The sequence below is a fragment of the Caretta caretta genome, chromosome 1 (genome assembly GCF_965140235.1).
Source record: "Caretta caretta isolate rCarCar2 chromosome 1, rCarCar1.hap1, whole genome shotgun sequence".
Lineage (NCBI taxonomy): Eukaryota > Metazoa > Chordata > Testudines > Cheloniidae > Caretta > Caretta caretta.
Genome location: NC_134206.1, coordinates 100,587,023 through 100,604,254, shown reverse-complemented (window position 1 = coordinate 100,604,254; position 17,232 = coordinate 100,587,023). Strand labels below are relative to the sequence as shown.

The window sequence follows — 17,232 nt, the reverse complement described above, 5'->3', positions numbered from 1 at the left end:
ACCCACCTGCAGAAGTGAAGAAACGGACTGATAGAGCCAGAAGAGTTCCCAGAAGTCACCTACTACAGGACAGGCCCAACAAAGAAAATAACAGAACGCCACTAGCTGTCACCTTCAGCCCCCAACTAAAACCCCTCCAACGCATTATCGAGGATGTACAATCTATCCTGAAGGATGACCCAACACTCTCACAAATCTTGGGAGACAGGCCAGTCCTTGCCTACAGACAGCCCCCCAACCTGAAGCGAATACTCACCAGCAATTGATTAGTTGATTAGTCTCTAAGGTGCCACAAGTACTCCTTTTCTTTTTACCTACAACAATGGAAGAGCTTCTCCCATCGGTGTATGTAAATGAGCACCAGACCTCATGGAAGTTAACACAAAGATTAAACTCCATCTTTGTAAAAGACACCTAAACCCTTGTTTTCAGTTCTTACTGAAGCCTAATAGGTAAAAAGGTCAATTTTGTAAAGCTTATAATGGAAGTAGTCTTACAAGGGAGTTATTAATATGACTTCATCATAACACTGCTCTGAAAAGCCCACATCTCCAAGAAACAAGATAACACTCAGGCAACAGAACTATCTGCAGGATATTCAATACTTTAAGCTTCAAATTTTGCAAGAACATCACACTTCAAAAACCAAAACCCACTACACCATATTACCATCTTTATTTCTAGAACATACCATCATCACCTGTAGTCCAGTAATATTTCTGGATTAAAATTCTGCTCTGCAGCTCAATCTAGGACCACCTGTTGACCCATATAACATTTATACCTTGCAACGCACCCCCTCCCTGTTTAACATTTTAAAATATGCTTATATCATAGAATCATAGGACTGGAAGGGACCTCAAGAGGTCTTCTAGTCCACTCCCCTGCACTCAAGGCAGGACTAAGTATTATCTAGATCATCTCTGACAGGTGTTTGCCTCACCCGTTCTTAAAAATCTCCAATGACAGAGATTCCACAACATCCGTAGACAATTTATTCCAGTGCTTAACTAACCTGACAGTTAGGAAGTTTCTCCTAATGTCCAACCTAAACCACCCTTGCTGCAATTTAAGCCTACACTCACAATTTTTGACTACATTTGGTAGTTCCATGTCTCAATTATCCTCTGCATAAAAGCATGTTTTAGAACTCATGTGATCATGGACCCTTTCATAGCTTTCAGCTTATGTCCTTCAGTTTAAACTCTGTTAAATATGTATGTATCATTCTGTGAGTGGGATGTAATATCACATTAAACAATTTGCACAACTATAGCTAACCTTAAATGTTTGGAAGACAATTTCAGGCACGTGCTTAAATGCAGCCTAGTTTCAACAGCAGGAGTTACCAATAGCAATATTAGGTAAATACAAATAATTTGTTAGTGTATTGTACTAGGTACAACTAACCTATGAGTCTTCAGATACTATTTTAATCCTTTGAAGTCAGAGGCTAAGATTTCCAACACAGAGTTTATAGCAAAATACATTAGCATAATAGCTGACCTGAAATCAAGGATTTAACGTTCAGTTATGGTTTCACAGAAAGATTCAGATATTTCTATTTATGATATTTTTAGCGTTCCACTGCAGATACAACTAAAATTAGAGCTAGCAATATCAAGAACTAACGATTCAATACACTTACCCGTGAAAAGAAAGAAGATCAAAACCATTATCATGGTGTAACCAAAGTACAAAATGGTGCTTGCTGTTCCTGTGATTTGCAGTTTAGAAAAGAAATAGTGTATTGCATATATCAGAAAATAAACTGCAGTAAAACCACTGGTAAGGAATGAACGCCACTGCCAGTGATAATCCTAGAAGAAAAGAAAAACTTAAGTAATATTTCCTGAAACCTGAACTTGGCTAATTACTAGATGCAAAATTACAAGTGAACTTTTCCTATTGGGTATTTAACATTAAACAGCTAAAAATAAAATTTTATTACTTTGGATCACTTAATCACAGTTCATACCATGAATCAGAAAGTCAAAGATCTACACCACAAAGGCAAAAATCTACAAGCCCAAGTAACAAGAGCCACATTTTTAAGGGTGCATGCAAATATGAACTTGTGTAGGTGAAGCACATGCATCAAAAAGAAAATACTTTTGACAAAGCAAAAGCGTCTGTCTAATCAACTGACTTCTACTGAAAATAGTGAGATGGATAACTGAAGATGAGCTATATCTTACTGGTACTGAATTTGGGTACAAACGCATTCAAAATAATATTTGTAATGAGAACCCTTATCAGAAAGGAGCAATGACATTTTAAAGTTCGTCTTAATAAGATCTTAGTTATCCTAGTAGTTCTGGATAAATTCTGGAATGATAATATTTCCAGATATAGAAGTTGGATTTTGTGAAAATGTCCTGGATATTGTATAAAGTGTGAATACTGAAGAATATTTCTTACCTCCGCACACAGATGGAAATAGCAAAGCAGTATAGTGGCCTCAGAGCATGTTATGACCAAAATAATGAACACAAGAAATAGGAAGCCAAACATATAATACATCTGATGGGACCTACAATCAAACCAGAGGATTAAAATAAGATAAAATGCCACTTTCCTCCAAAATAAATCTCTCAATATGAAAAAGCAGCACTAGCACAAGATGTTCATTTTTAGTATAGTCTGAAGCTTAAACAACATTTTCTCCTTCTCACAAGGGTAGAGTGTTATTGGTGCAGACACAAATGGAAGTTAACTCGTCCTTTGCTTTTCAAACAGGAATGCATGATTCAGCAGCTTTACTCTAAAATGGCAAGCAAAGAAGCTCAAAACCTAAAATTTCTCTCAGATTTGGAGGTTTAGGACGACCGAACACATCACCAGCGAAATCCTAGCTCCACTGAAGTCCACTGAATGGCAAAGCTCCCCCTGACTTCAGTAGAGCGAGGATTTTACTCAACATTTCAATCAGAAAGTGGCAGAGTGGTAAAAAAGTGTCAATACTTTAGAAACAGCTTAGAGAGATTGGATAACTAGATTGTGCCAGAAGGATGGCAGATTTTTCATAGTAGAGCAGTTTGTTAGCATACTCAGAGTACACATCTGAATTCACTGATGCTGGACGAGTATTTAGTGGGTTATTTTGAATGGTTAAAGGAATTACTTCCTAATGCCTATATGAAGATTTGGGAAAAGGAAAAAATCTGTTTTCCTGAAGCAAGAATACTGTTCTATAAAGGCTAAATTAATAAATCCAATGTAATATACTGTTCACTTCTTTCAAATTTCTACCATAATGTCAGTTTCAGAGGCACTTTTATGAAGTCAAAGGTGTAGTGCATAAAACTTAGTGCAGGTCAGCTGCATGCTGGTAAGAATGAGTTATTTCTCTACACACATGGGCAAAAATAAAAGCATGGAGTGCTTTCTGAGTAGCAGAATATTAAATGACGAACATTTTCATTTCTTGTGAAATGATCAATACTTTAGAAAACACTACGGGCAGGGTCAAGCTCTCTAGAGAAGAAAAGGTTCAAAGAGAAAAATTACAGCTTATATGTTGTGGGAGTTCAAATAAGTTAACTTACCAAATACTATTTAGAATGAAGAAGAGTTGTATGAAGATGCACCCAAACGGCAGAATCCCTCCCATGACAATGCCAGGTAATGGTTTTGTGTAGAATGATTGTTCAGGAATCTGACGAGGAATCTGATTGGTACGAACTGGGTGTTCAATAGCCTTTAAAGAAAAGAAAGATAGATTCCTAAATAGGTAATAATTAAATACATTTGACACTAGCAGTAGAAAAAAAATCTACAGAAATTTGTATTTAACAAACTGGTGGCTGCTTAGTACCATGCGGTCATTGTTTCTAGCAGCCCAACAGCCTCAGAGCAAATGAAAACAATAGGGTTGTCAAGCGATTAAAAAATTAATAGCTATTAATCATGCTGTTAAACAACAGAATACCATTTATTTAAATATTTTTGGATGTTGTCTACATTTTCCAACATATTGATTTTATTTACAACACAGAATAGAAAGTGTACAGTGCTCACTTTATATTTATTACAAATATTTGCACTATAAAAAGCCAAAAGAAATATTTTTATTGTGCAAATATTTGTAATAAAAAATTTAAAGTGAGCACTGTATACTTTGTATTCTGTGTTGTAACTGAAACAGACATATTTGAAAATGTAGAAAACATCCAAAAATATTTAATAAATTTCAACTGGTATTCTACATATAGGCATTATTCTACTGTTTAACAGTGATTAATTGCAATTAATTTTTTATTTGATTAATTTTGAGTTAATCAAGTGAGTTAATTGCGATTGACAGCCCTAAAAAAATAGGTAATAGACTTCTTGAAAGATTACTGTTAATGAAGATGTAGCAACTTGCTACTCTCCTAGTCTCATACTGCCACAGTTTTTATCAGCTCAGGCACTGAAAGAGAACCCCCTTGATTTGAGAGAGGAACTCTCAGCTCTGGAATAAACTGCTCTTTCCAATCTAAAATAGCCCTGTTCGGTCAACTTTCAGGGCATGCTGCAAGGAGACCATGGTAGTAGGAGCTACTGAGAATAAGGCCTGTAGGAATTAGGTCTGCATAGGGTGAGGACAGTTTTGCAGGGTGGTTGAGTGGTATTTAGTTTAATTTTTGTTCTTGTAACTAACTCATCAAGGGCACCAACAGTTTTGGATAGGAGTTCTTTTTTTTATTTTTGCATAAATCCACATAAAAATAAAGGCAACACAAATGATTATGCTCTATAGCCCACGAAGTCTTCCTTTTTAAGATATCTATCTTTGCCACATGAGAAATGGCCTTCCATAGTGTCTCACTTAGGGAAGTGGAATACAAAAAGATTCCATCACAGGCCTCATGCTTTCTTCCCATGGTTCTTAATTCCATTTCAGAATCTGAGGAAGGCAAGGAAAGAATAATTAAGGAAATCCAGTAAGTGGTTACCCTCATATCTGATTCAATCAACAAAACTCACTAGGAATTATAGAGAGGTCCATCAACACCCAGAATGCCCCAAATCACTGCTTAAATCTAAAGAAGCCTCGGGAGTCAAATGCACTGATCAGAGTAATTAACACTAAACATGAAACTAAGAGAGACCTATTCATTATCAAATGTCTAAAGGGACTTGAGAAATTGTCAGTGGAATCTCAAGATCATGCTAAAGAAACTGAACAGGGCTGGAGGTAGATCATGTTTTATATCCCGATGGAACTTTTGGATCCTGTTACCTCAACAGCCACAATACATGCAGTTTACACCCACATAATCACTTACATTTTTCTTAAAACCAAAGTAGGCACCAATAAATGTCAATGGCACAGATATGCAAAACCAAAGTGCCAAAATAGCAACCAAAGTTCCAAAGGGAATAGCTGCTGAAGATCCTTCTCCCCAAAGAATGAGGTTCATGATAAAGAAATCCGCAAACACAATTCTGAAAAATATACAACATGCTTCAAAAAGAAACAGAAATGCTCAATAATATTTGTATTAACATTACTGAAACCATATTACTGTATTAATATCTTAGTGTTAATATACATTAAAATCAATTGACACAGAAAATATCAAATGAAGAGATCAAGCTAGTCTTTCTTATGTAGCCTAGTGGGATTCAACTCCAGCAGGAGCTGACGTTCCAACTAACCAGTTTCAAATATATGCCTGTCGTAATTGCACTTCAGGGAAGACTGCTTGCTGTGATTAAGTAGAAAAAATTTACACAAGGGTTGTACAATATATGACACCATATAAGACCAACTACAGTGTGGTCTGAGAAACAGCCTAGAGTAAAAACAAATACATGAAAAAAAGTGTGCCTGTTCAAAAACTTACTACTGTCATACTACTACTACATAATCAACCTTTTCACATGGTGAGAGAAAACAAAATGTACAGAAAAAGATAGTGTGCGCAATTAGCACATTTGTCTTTGTCAAATGCACCTTGCTGTTCACGTGGCATCTTCTGCCATGAAAAGAAGATGTAGTAGGTTTATAGGTATAACTGAAGCTTTAAAAATTAGTTACGTCAGAAATTTAATTCAAGTATGAATAGTCATTTAGAGATTTAACTTACCCAGGACAAAGGAATGATGTCAGCAGGACATTTGTTTTCCATTTCTCACCACCAAAAGCTGTATTAAAATATTTGATAACTATCAAAATATGCATTAAGTGCACAGATTACAGTTTATTTTAATAGTACATTATTTAACAGTTATACTTAAGCAGGCCAGCAGAACATTATTTCAACTCTACTAAATTAAGATTAAAGCATTAAACTAAAAATATTTAGTTATGGAAAACTGATTTTGCTTTATTGCTTTGCTCCTCAATTACACACCTTCCTATCAAAAGAAATATTTAAGACTACATCTTGAAAATGAAAATAAAGTAGGGGTCAAATTTATTATATTATATATACACATTTTTCCCCTCCGCCCTACAAAGCTAAATGCCAAACTTGATGTGAAGTAGAAACGCTCACATAAGTAAGGTAAGCAGAATTAGGTGCTTAGTCATCCATAGTGTATTTACTATGTTAAAAAGGGAGCTTGATTTGCAGCATACTCAAGTCATCTTAGAGAATTAAACTTTCTGATCACTCAAGGTTTACACTAGCTTATTTAACATTCAGATGAAAGTTTGATTAAAATAAACTAGCAATATAAATTCAGATTCAAGGTATTTTTACATATTTGCAACCATACTGATGCAAACAAAACTTATAGATAGGAATCTTTTAAAGAATGAGGAGTTTAAAATTTTGGATAGAGAGTTTACCAATAATGATTAAAGAGCCAACATTAGTGCTCCTTATGAATCCTAGAAATAATAAGAAAAGAGTGATATCCAAATACTAAATCAGCTTGGTTTAGACGGACTTAAAGGTGTGCCAAATTTATAAGAATTATAGTTATACGCGCCAAACTTCTTGTTTGAATTCAGCGAAGATGGCAATTTCATCTGAGCTTTGTCATCATCATCATAATAAATGTTTTTTTATTTCACGAGTCAGGTACTATTACAATTAGATTGTCCTAATTAAGTTTCCATCCTTATTTAGTATCTTGGTAGGAACTGGTAGTGTCTATTAACACTAACTAGTCTCAGCTTGGGCTCAAGTCTTCTAATTAAATTAATTTAAACAATGTCTAGTTCATATTTTTAAACTGTATATAGCTCTACATTTCTGCATATTTACACTAATATATATGCACACACAAATACTGTAATAAAAATGTACAGCTTTTAGTTCACATGATACATGGCTGATTGAATCATTTGATGAGAATCGCAGACAGAATAAATTGGAATTAACAAATAGTCACCTAACAGTTTGCTAGTCCAGTACAGTATCCAAACACTGGCTGACAAGTTATTCTCATCACCAGTAAACCCATTAGGAGATACTACCATTAGCGGTCTCCATCCCCAATGACATGGTATTAGGTTTGATGCCATAACCCCTCAAATCACTTCTCTTGAAGGGGGAATCAGGACTTGGACAAAAGATCCCTCAATTTGTTCTCAACTATGAAGCATCAGCCCCACAGTCTAATCAACTCTGCAAGTCCCTTTCAAACCAACTTGCAAGCCTGTAGTCAGAAATGGGTTTAGCAAATGATTATTTTACCACCACCACTAGTGAACACCCACCCTACAAACTAACAAAATGAGACAAGAGAAACCCTATTTCCACAGTACAAACTCCAAAACAGTTTGGGGAAGATGAAAGGCCCCAGAAGTCCAAGGCCAGTCTGCAACAGGGGGAAAATTCCTTCCTAAAACCAGAGTTAATAGCCAAAGCATGCCTGGAGAGACTCAGCACCAGTCAGCCATAAGCAGGTCGTATCTTAAACTAAATAAAGCAGGTAAGGAAAAGCTTTGGATTGAATGGCATTCTTGGCCCTGCAGCAAGTCTCCCCTAAGGCAGAGGAAGAACTAATTTACTTTCCTTCAGCACTTGAATGGGCCAGTCAAGGACAGTTGAGAGATACAGGGCCAGCTCACCACCATAAGGCACCAAAATACCAGAGGGAGGACCTCCAGAATCAGCAAAGACCCTATGACATTTATTTCCCTGCCTAAAGCCACACCCTGATGAAGAAGGCAGGTATTAACTGAAAAGGGGAATAAGCTAAACTCTATTTTCAAATGCATATCACCACCTCCCCCCCCAAAATTAAAGCAACTACAGTAATTTTGTAATGATGGAAAATAATGAAATTATAAAACTGTCAGAAATCACTACCTGAGTATTAACAGAAATGTAATGTGTTCCTTCCTGTAAATGTATAGAAGTGAAATTAATTCACATTATGAAAAGACTCACAGGATACCTGCTTTGAGAATATTTTTAAGCAGCTTACTCTCAGGCTTCAGAACACTGAACAATCTAACCATGTTCATGTTCTGTTTTTTGTTTTGTCCTGAGGGGAAAGAGATACCGAACAATATGGGGTGGGGAGAGCCACTACTGTGATGATAATTTAAACTAATGAACTTAAGACCTGTCACCTTAAGTAACTTTTACTTACATTTGTAGAATCTTGCAGCAACGTAACCTGCTGGAGTTCCAAGCAGCACCCACAAGACCACAGCACAGGTCATCAATGCTCCTCGGTTAGCAGGTGACAAAAATCCCAGGCAAGCAAAAACTACAAGCACAGATGCACAATTTTAGAAGGTTCTTAAAATTATATCTGAGTTTTCTACAGCTAATGTATAATTTATCTCCTGTAACTTTATACAGCTTAGCGTCCATATTGACTGTATACACCAACCAGGAAATACAGATGGTTTTCCAATTCCAGTTTTTTAAATGTTATCTAGAAATGTTTCTTTCTTCTCCACTTAATTAGTTTTATGCAATTAGAAGTTAAGGGGTTGTTTGTTTTTTTGGGGGGAAATTTACTCCTCCCCCCACTCCCCACCACTTACACAGAGTAACAAAAGTCATAATTAAGATCTGTGTCCCAGAGCCTAGAAAAACAGAGAGTAGCATTCCTTTTCTTGGGGGCCGGAATATGTCTCCATGAACCAGTTTCCAGCCAAATTCCTCCTGGGCATCTTCCTGAAAAGGAAATATAGCCAGTTTAATGCATTAAATCCCCTTTCAAAAATGCTATTTGGTTAAAAAAATATTTAATTGTCTAAATTGTATTTGATACCTAAGAAACATAAGCTATTAATACATAGTAAATTTGTACTAGTTAGTGCTAACACAAAAAACAAATACAGTGTGAACATGTGCGGGCATTCAAAAGTCATAGGTCAGACCCCCTTCAAAAAGTCACGTGCAACCTAAAAGAGAAAGATTAAAAAAAGATTATATAGTTTTTCCATCTGCCCTTTGATTTGACTATTTAGGGGGAAGTCATTCACCCCTAACTAAATTGTATGCATCATTTCAGGTTCAAAATTCAACCTTAAAAAATGCACTCCTTCCCCTTAGTTACCTGGGAGGAAATTTTTCTTACCACTGGGTTGGGGACAGATGACATTCTACCATATCTCCAACCGCACACATCAATATTGTGTTTCCTTCCTGCCCCACTGAGGCCCCAATCTCACAGCTGCATTCACATGAACAGATTTATTGTAGCCAAACTGCAGGATTAGGACCCTAGTCTCCATCCCCATTCACATTCTCCCTGCAGGCTTCAGCACACAGCTTTTATTCTTCACTCTGCATTCACTTGCCCCCATTCTTGCCACTTCCTTCCCCTACCTACAATCTTTACACTGTGTTCCTCTACATTCCCCAATACCAAGTTCCAAAATAGAGCAGAAAAGCAGCCATCCTTGCTGAAGGCAGTCTAGCTTCAGTTCCATTGGAAATAATGGTAGACAGCAGTCATCGTTACCACAGGTATCCTTTCTGCAACGTGCAAGTGATGTTCATTGTGACTGAAGACCCATTGCTACTCCAGCCCTTATAGTAATGGAAATGAGCAGCCATTTTGAAAAAGGCAAATTTTACAAGTTTGGTCCAAATCATGAGAGGCTTTGAAATGCAGTTCCCCTAGAATTGCAATATTGTAATAAGAGGCAGCAATTCTGCAAATAAACTTCAAGTGTGTTAAACCCCAAAGAGACAACATTTTACATAATTTACAACAGTGGAATGTCTTTGAGCCAGATTTTCAGCAGCAATATTGGAAAAAAAAATGTTAGGGATCTGGCAAAAGCATGTAAAACCAAGAAACTTCAGCTACAGCAAAAACAGACAAGGACACAACAGGGCAAGATTTTCTAAATATTTATGCTTTACTGAAGTCTATTTTCCTAGGACCTCTCTTTTCTTTTTAAAATAGTTCAGTTATTTTGTTCTTCCACCCTCATTAATGGAGTCGAGGTTGATCCATCTCAACTGAAATGAGTTCAGTGAGCTGGCTATCGTATCTGAAATCACAAAAAGGTTATTAGTCTGTTTAAAAAATTACATAGCCAAGGCAGCAAACTGGTATATCATTTAGATTTCAATCTGCTAAAGTGCCATCATGACTAGTGTCATATTTAATATTAGACTCTGGCCCTTGATGACTGGAGAATTAAAAGTTTTAAATATCGCTGTCGTCTAGCTTAAGAGTTGCATCTTATATTTTCTTTCAAAGTTGAGAAAATGTCTCCTTGATTAAAAATTAATCTAAAATTTTTAATAGGCAAATTCCTAAAAACAAGAGCAAATTATGTAAATTAATCTTAAATATAAGCATCTCAAAATAAATTTAATTTCTGTACTTTTTTGGTAGTATATACACTCTTTATAGTAATGTTTTTACCAATTAATGGTTTTCCATAGAGTTATTGAATTATTTGGACTGGAAATATGCTATTTGGTTAAAAAAGTTGTGCACAGCAACATGAAAAGAAAAACGTATCATTCAAAAGGGAAGAGTCCAAAGGTAACAGTCCTCTGACACCTACATAAAAGAGGAGGTTACTTATTGTAACTGAAGGTCCTGCAACAGGTGTAGTTCTTATCTGGGTGGGCACACATGGGGATTATGCGCATGAATCCGAAAGTTTTTTCAAGAAGTGGCCGTTGACCCGCCCATGCACATTATCTTCCCTTGTGTTCCCAACAAAGGGAATAAGAGGCCGTGCAAGTTGACACCACTCCAATTCCTCTTCTTAGAGCATTGTAACCAAAGCAGATGGAAAGTATGGTGGGTAGTGGAATACAGACAGGGACCACACATCTTAAAGAGCCTCCAGTTACAGTAAGTAACAGCCTCTTCAAGTGCTAGTTCCTATGTGTATTCCACACATGGGTGACTTGCAAGCAGTGATCAGTGTGGAGTTAGGTGCGGAGGCTGGCAGCAGAGCTATTTGTAATACAGCCATTCCTACTGTTGCATTCACAGCTCTCACTTGAGTCACGGTGTAATGTGCCGAAAGTGTATACACAGATTGCCAAGTTGCAGCTTTACAAATGTTTTGAAGCGGGACGTCAAATAAGGATACCATGGAGGCTGCTTGTGCTTGCATGGAATGAACTGTAACACTCCCAGGAGGGCAAAGGTTTGCTCTCTTATAGCATTCTAGAATGCATCCTGAGACCCACTTAGCAATTCTCTATGAGAATATGGCTTGGCCCCTCGATCTTTCAGCTATGGTGACAAAGACTCTTGGAGACTTTCTAATGGGTTTGGTTTCCTACAGGTAGAACGCCAGGGCATGTCTGATGTCAAGGGAGTGCAATTTCTTGTACCCAGGAGAGGCATGAGGTTTTGGGAAAAAATACAGGCAAGTGAATTGATTGTCTGAGTTCCATATCAGCTAATTTTGGGGAGGAATTTGGGATGTAGCTGGAGGGAGACCTTCTCCTTGTGGAATACTGTGTAAGGAGGGCCTGCCATCATGGCTGCAAACTCACTGACCCTTCTGGACAAAGTGATATCTACTAAGAACACCACAGAGGTAGGTCATGGCACATGGTGCCATAGGTTCAAAGGGCGGGTCTGTGAAAGTTGACATGACGAGGTGAAGATCCCAGTGGGGCATGGGTTTTATGACTGTTGGGAAGGTCCTGATCAAGCCCTTTATAAAGCAAACTGTTACTGGGTGCATTAAAATGAGTGTTCCTCTGCCAGGGGAAGGTGCTGCTGGGGGTACACAAAGAGAGCTCAGGGCTAAACCCAATGTTTTTAAGGCAAGAAGATATTAGAGAATAATTGGAACCATGGTAAGGGAATGATGGTGGCAGTGCACCCAAGCTGAGAAGTGGCACCAGTTAGCCTGGTACCGTGTTCCAGTTGACTCCTTCCTGCTTTGGTTAAGGATCTCCTGGACCTAGACAGAGCAGAAGTTTTCTATGTCCAACACCCATCCAAATACCAGACCATGAGGCAGAGTGAGGTCAGGTTGGCCTGCCTGAGCCTCCTGTGGTCTTGTGTTAGAAAATTGGGGAATGGGCGGATGCTGATGGGTAGGCATGCAGACAGCCATAGGAGATCAGAGAACCAACACTGTCAGGGCCAACAGGGTGCTAGAAGGATGATGGAGGCTCTGTCTTGGCAAATCTTCCTGAGAATTAGAGGTATGAGGGGAATGGGGGGGAAAAGGCATAACAGAGCTTGGCCATCCAGGGAAGCAGGATAATATGCCCTGGAAGTTGCTGCCTATGGCCCCCTGGAGCAGCACATGGGAAACTGTCTGGGACACAAAGATCTCATAGGACAGTACACCACTGCACAAAGATGTTGTGTTGTGTATTTCCCATTTGTTGTCTATGCAGACTTCTGCACAGTCTGTTCTGAGTACCTGGGAGGTATGAGGGCTGTATGGTAACCAGATTTCTAACACACCAGTTCCACAATCTGACTGACTTCAAGCAGAGAGGATGAAATATCGCTCTTCCTTGTTTATATATATATATATATACACACACACACACACACCACCATAGTGATAGTGTCCAATAGGATTTGCACGTGGAGGGAACATACGAGAAGGAAGGAAAGCCTTGAGGGCTAGGTGGACTGCTCTGAGCTCCAGGACATTTATGTGCAGCTTGGCTTCCCGTGTGATCCATGTATCTTGGGCTCTGTGGCGGTCCAAGTGGGCACCACATACTGTAAGGGGGGCATCTGTCACTGAAGTGGCCCTCGGTATGGAAGGGCTGAATGGGGTCCTCACCATGACCTTGGTCAAGTTGGACTACCAAGCAAGAGAAGTGAGAATTCTTAAGAGAATGGTGATTCTGGAATCGAAGTCACTGGTTGGCCTGTAAGTCAAATGGAGCCTGAACTGTAGGCATCGCAGCTGAAGCTTGGAGAAAGGTGACACATAGGTGCATGCGGCCATATGGCCCCAGAGGGAAAGGAATTGACACACCACAGTGCGGGGCTTACGGGTAATGAAAGCGATCAGGATGCCCATAGTATAAAATCTGTCCACAGAGTCAAGCCTTACTCCCATGAAATGTAGTTGTCTGTGTGGACAACAAAATGGACTTTTCTTCATTTATGCAAACACCTAAGTAGCCAAAGGAGGCATTGAAGAGACTATTGTGAAGACAACTTCTTGTTGGGATTGTCCTACCAGAAGCCAGTCATCCAGTGTGGGAACACTGTATGTCCCTTACATCGCATCTGGGTCACTATTACCACAAACAGCTTTATGACAGTCCTTAGTGCTGTTGCAATACCAAAGGGGAGGACACGAAACTGGTAGTGCTGCTGTCCAATTCTGAACCATAGGAACTTCCTCGTGATGGCTGAATGTCTACATGGAAAATTTGCAGTTCTAGACATGAAAGATGCATACCACACTCCCTTCTGAAGGAAGGGGAATATGGATGCCACTGTAATTATCCTGAATTTCAGCTTCCTGATGAAAATATTGAGCTGTCAAAGGTCCAAGATAGGCCTCTCCCCTAAGATGAGGAAATATGGGGAGTAGAACCCTCCTCCCTGTTATTGAGGCAGGAGTCTATCACACCTCCGAGGAGTAGGGAGTCTGCTTCTGTTGAAGAATCAATGGGTTGGAAGGGTTCCTGGGGAAGGGAGGAAGGATTGTGAGGAGGAAAGGAACTCTATGGAGTAACTGTGATAGATAATCTCCAGAATCCAACTGTCCATGGTGATCCTGCTCCAACTGTGAGCAAAGGTGGTGAAGCGGTCGCCAAAGATAATGTGTGGCAAAGTAGATGGCATTGGTGGTGGTGCCTGGGTCTCTGACTATATGTGAAAAGTGGCTTTCGGCCAGTGGCTGTGAGTGCATGGAAGATATGGTTGCGGTTGGAGCTGGGAAACAGGCTCTCTGGGATCCTGGTCACTTGCAAGGAGGTTCCAGTGGACTTTGGTAGTAGGAGGGATAAGGAGGAAGATGACCACAGTCTGAAGAGCTGGTTTTTTATGTTGTTTTCTCTGGGGGGGTCAGAGCAGGGCCATCCTTACGCATACACGACTGTGTAGGGCACCCAAAAATTTGGGGCACCCTTGGGTCTTAGTGTCCACCCTCTTGCCTCTTCCTATCCCTGTTCTGACCCTTCCTGCAGGCTCCCACCACAGCTGGCTGCTGCAGCCTGGTGAGCCTTCCTCTGAGGGGATTTAGAACTTAAAAGTGAAAAAGCCTTCCAGCCTACCAGACCTATTAGCACAACACAAACTGTTGAAGAGCCATTCAAGTGGTAATGAAACCATTTAACAGTCATTTGCTAACCCCCAAGTATATACTGTCAGTTTCTGACTTTACTGACAAAAATAGTTGTGCATTATTGTAATATTTACTCAGAACATGCTAGTCTACAGGACCTTAGTTTAAAATTTGCTTTAAAAATATGTCATTAGTATGTTACTGAAGATTATAAAAGTACATCTCTAAAAAACTGTCTGAAGATCCAAGCATTTAAGGCTAAAGATCAATACTCAGATTGTGCATCTAAAAATCTGTGCAAGGATTTTTTTAAATAAATCCTTCAAAAGACCACCCTTATCTAACACACACATGCGAGGCTGGGCTGCCATTGGGCATAGGGATACCAGTTTAATACTGCATAGGGCCTCATAAATCCTGAGGACGGCCCTGGGCTGGAGTGTAGATCCCCAAGAACCACAGGGTGGATCTCGAGTCCTTAGGGAATTCAGAGACTGATCCATTCGGTCACTGACCAGATTGGCCTTGTTGAAAGAGAGGTCCTGAATAGTAATCTGGACCAGTCATTGGGTTTCCCAAGAGAGGAACCAAGAATCTCTGAGCAGGACTAGCTTTGTGGCCAACGACTGGGATACAGTATCACCGCAGTATCCACTGCAACCTGGAGAGCCACCTTTGCCACCAGCCTCCTCTCGTCCACCAAGGACTGGGACTGGAACTGGACCTGATCTTCCCCAGGAAGTTTGTCTGAAACTCCACCAGCCAGGTGTAGGTATTAAAGTTAAATACCTGGTAGTTTGCTATATAAAGGCCTGTGGAGGAGAAGACCTTCCTGTCCAGGAGATCCAGCCTCTCCAACCCTTTATCTGGTTGGAACTTCTGTGGGTATTGCTGAGCCCTCTCTACAGCTGCTTGCACCACCAGTGTATTAGGGACAGGGTGAGTGAAGATGAAATTGGACCCTTTGGCCAGCACAAAATATAGAGTCCCTCGTCTTGCTTCACGGTTGGGACATACAATGCGGGTGTGTGCCAAACTGCTCTGGTCAGTTCCAGTATGGCCTCATTTATGGGAAGGGCCACCCTGTATGATCCCTGTGGCTGTAAGATGTCCTGGAGATGGTGTTGAGGGTCCCGTACCTTCTCCAATGAAATTTGCAGTAACCAGCCACCCACTGGAGTAGATCTTGATAGCGCCAGTGCTCGTTTGGCTGGCGGGATGGCAAGAGAATGACAGCATTATCCAGTGATGAGGCAGCTCTGGCTGGAACCAGCATTACCAGCTCAACAGCTTCCTCCTCGTACACCAATGGAACTGGCTGGCAAGAAGAGGAAGCGCAGTAGGACTCTTGCAATGATGCCAGGCACCTGCTATAATGGTCCCAGGGGCCCAGTATGTCCAAAAGAGGGATCCATTGGATACAGTGGTCCCCACAGGAAGCAATACCAGGCATCACTACGGGGGAGGGGGTGGTGTCACAGCCAGGCAGATGGGAGCCCAGACAGACAGCTGCAGCAACCCTGTACTGTACCGTAGACATCAGTGGGGCTATTTCCTCTGACTCCTCCGAGTACGATGATTATGTCTTTGGAAACAGTGGTACTGTCAGTACCAAGAGGCCCGTGCCCGATGGATAGGCAAGGGGCCTCTCCTGCAACAGTGGTTCATCTTTCAGGGTAGGAACCTCCCTGAGAACCACTGGGCCCTACAGAAGCGGAGACTGCGGGAAAGGGAGGAAGACCTCTTCTGATGCCAGAAAAGTCTCCATATGGCCACAGTCTGCAGGGTTCCCATCAAGACACTGGAGGGACACGGTGTGACCATTGAAGCTGACCAGTCTCCATATATTTGAGGTAGTACTGATGGTACATCCAGGCCCATGTTAGTGGATGGAATTAACCTGTTTGTGCCCTGGTATCATGAGATCCCTTTTCTCCTTGGCCTTACTCTCCAGCCGGGGGACCTTTGACACCAGTTCTGTGGAATCCATATGCGACATCTCACCCAATCTGGCACTGTAGGGATCTGCCCTTATGCCTACAAGGGTCTCCCTTGCTCTCATGGGGTGCCCTGTAACCCGAGTCCTAGGGCTTCAGTGCTGATGGCTCTGCTCCATGGCTCATACTTAAAGGTGCACTGCTGACACCACTGTATAGGGGATACAGATAAGAAGAGTGAATGAGGACAGGGTTCCAACTCAGGTCACATGGCAGTAAGAGGTAACTGGATTGGTGTCACCATGGTCCCTTATACTTTCGGTTGGAAACATGAGGAAAGATACTGTGCATGTGTGGGTCAACGGATACTACTTGGAAAAACTTCCAGACTCAGCACGTCATGCAGGCATACCCATGTGTGAAATATACATAGGGAATAGCACTAGAAGAAGAAATAAGATTTACAAGGAAGGCAACATGACTCAAACAAGCTGCAGTCTCTCAGAGAAGGGCCTAACTTTCATCTACAAGATTGTATCTTGGAGCAGTGGAAGTTCCAACCCCAATCTCAAATGCTATAACAGCAAATGATTCCTCAAGACTGAGCCTATGTTATTTAAAGTCTTATACACACATAAGAATCCTAGAAGAACACTAGCTAACACATGAATTCAAGAATGACAGGTA

At 40.4% G+C, this 17,232-nt stretch overlaps 1 protein-coding gene across 1 annotated transcript in view; it reads right to left on the bottom strand.

Moving 5' to 3' along the window:
- The window catches only part of TM9SF2 (transmembrane 9 superfamily member 2), a 69,890-nt gene that overhangs the window by 13,061 nt on the left and 39,597 nt on the right, over positions 1-17,232 (bottom strand). The window contains exons 10-16 of the mRNA XM_048854163.2: positions 8,945-9,077; positions 8,542-8,661; positions 6,078-6,135; positions 5,274-5,433; positions 3,549-3,700; positions 2,422-2,533; positions 1,649-1,820 (exon numbers count right to left, since the gene is read on the bottom strand). Of these exons, the coding sequence (XP_048710120.1) occupies positions 1,649-1,820; positions 2,422-2,533; positions 3,549-3,700; positions 5,274-5,433; positions 6,078-6,135; positions 8,542-8,661; positions 8,945-9,077 (907 nt within the window). The remainder of the gene's footprint in view (positions 1-1,648; positions 1,821-2,421; positions 2,534-3,548; positions 3,701-5,273; positions 5,434-6,077; positions 6,136-8,541; positions 8,662-8,944; positions 9,078-17,232) is intronic.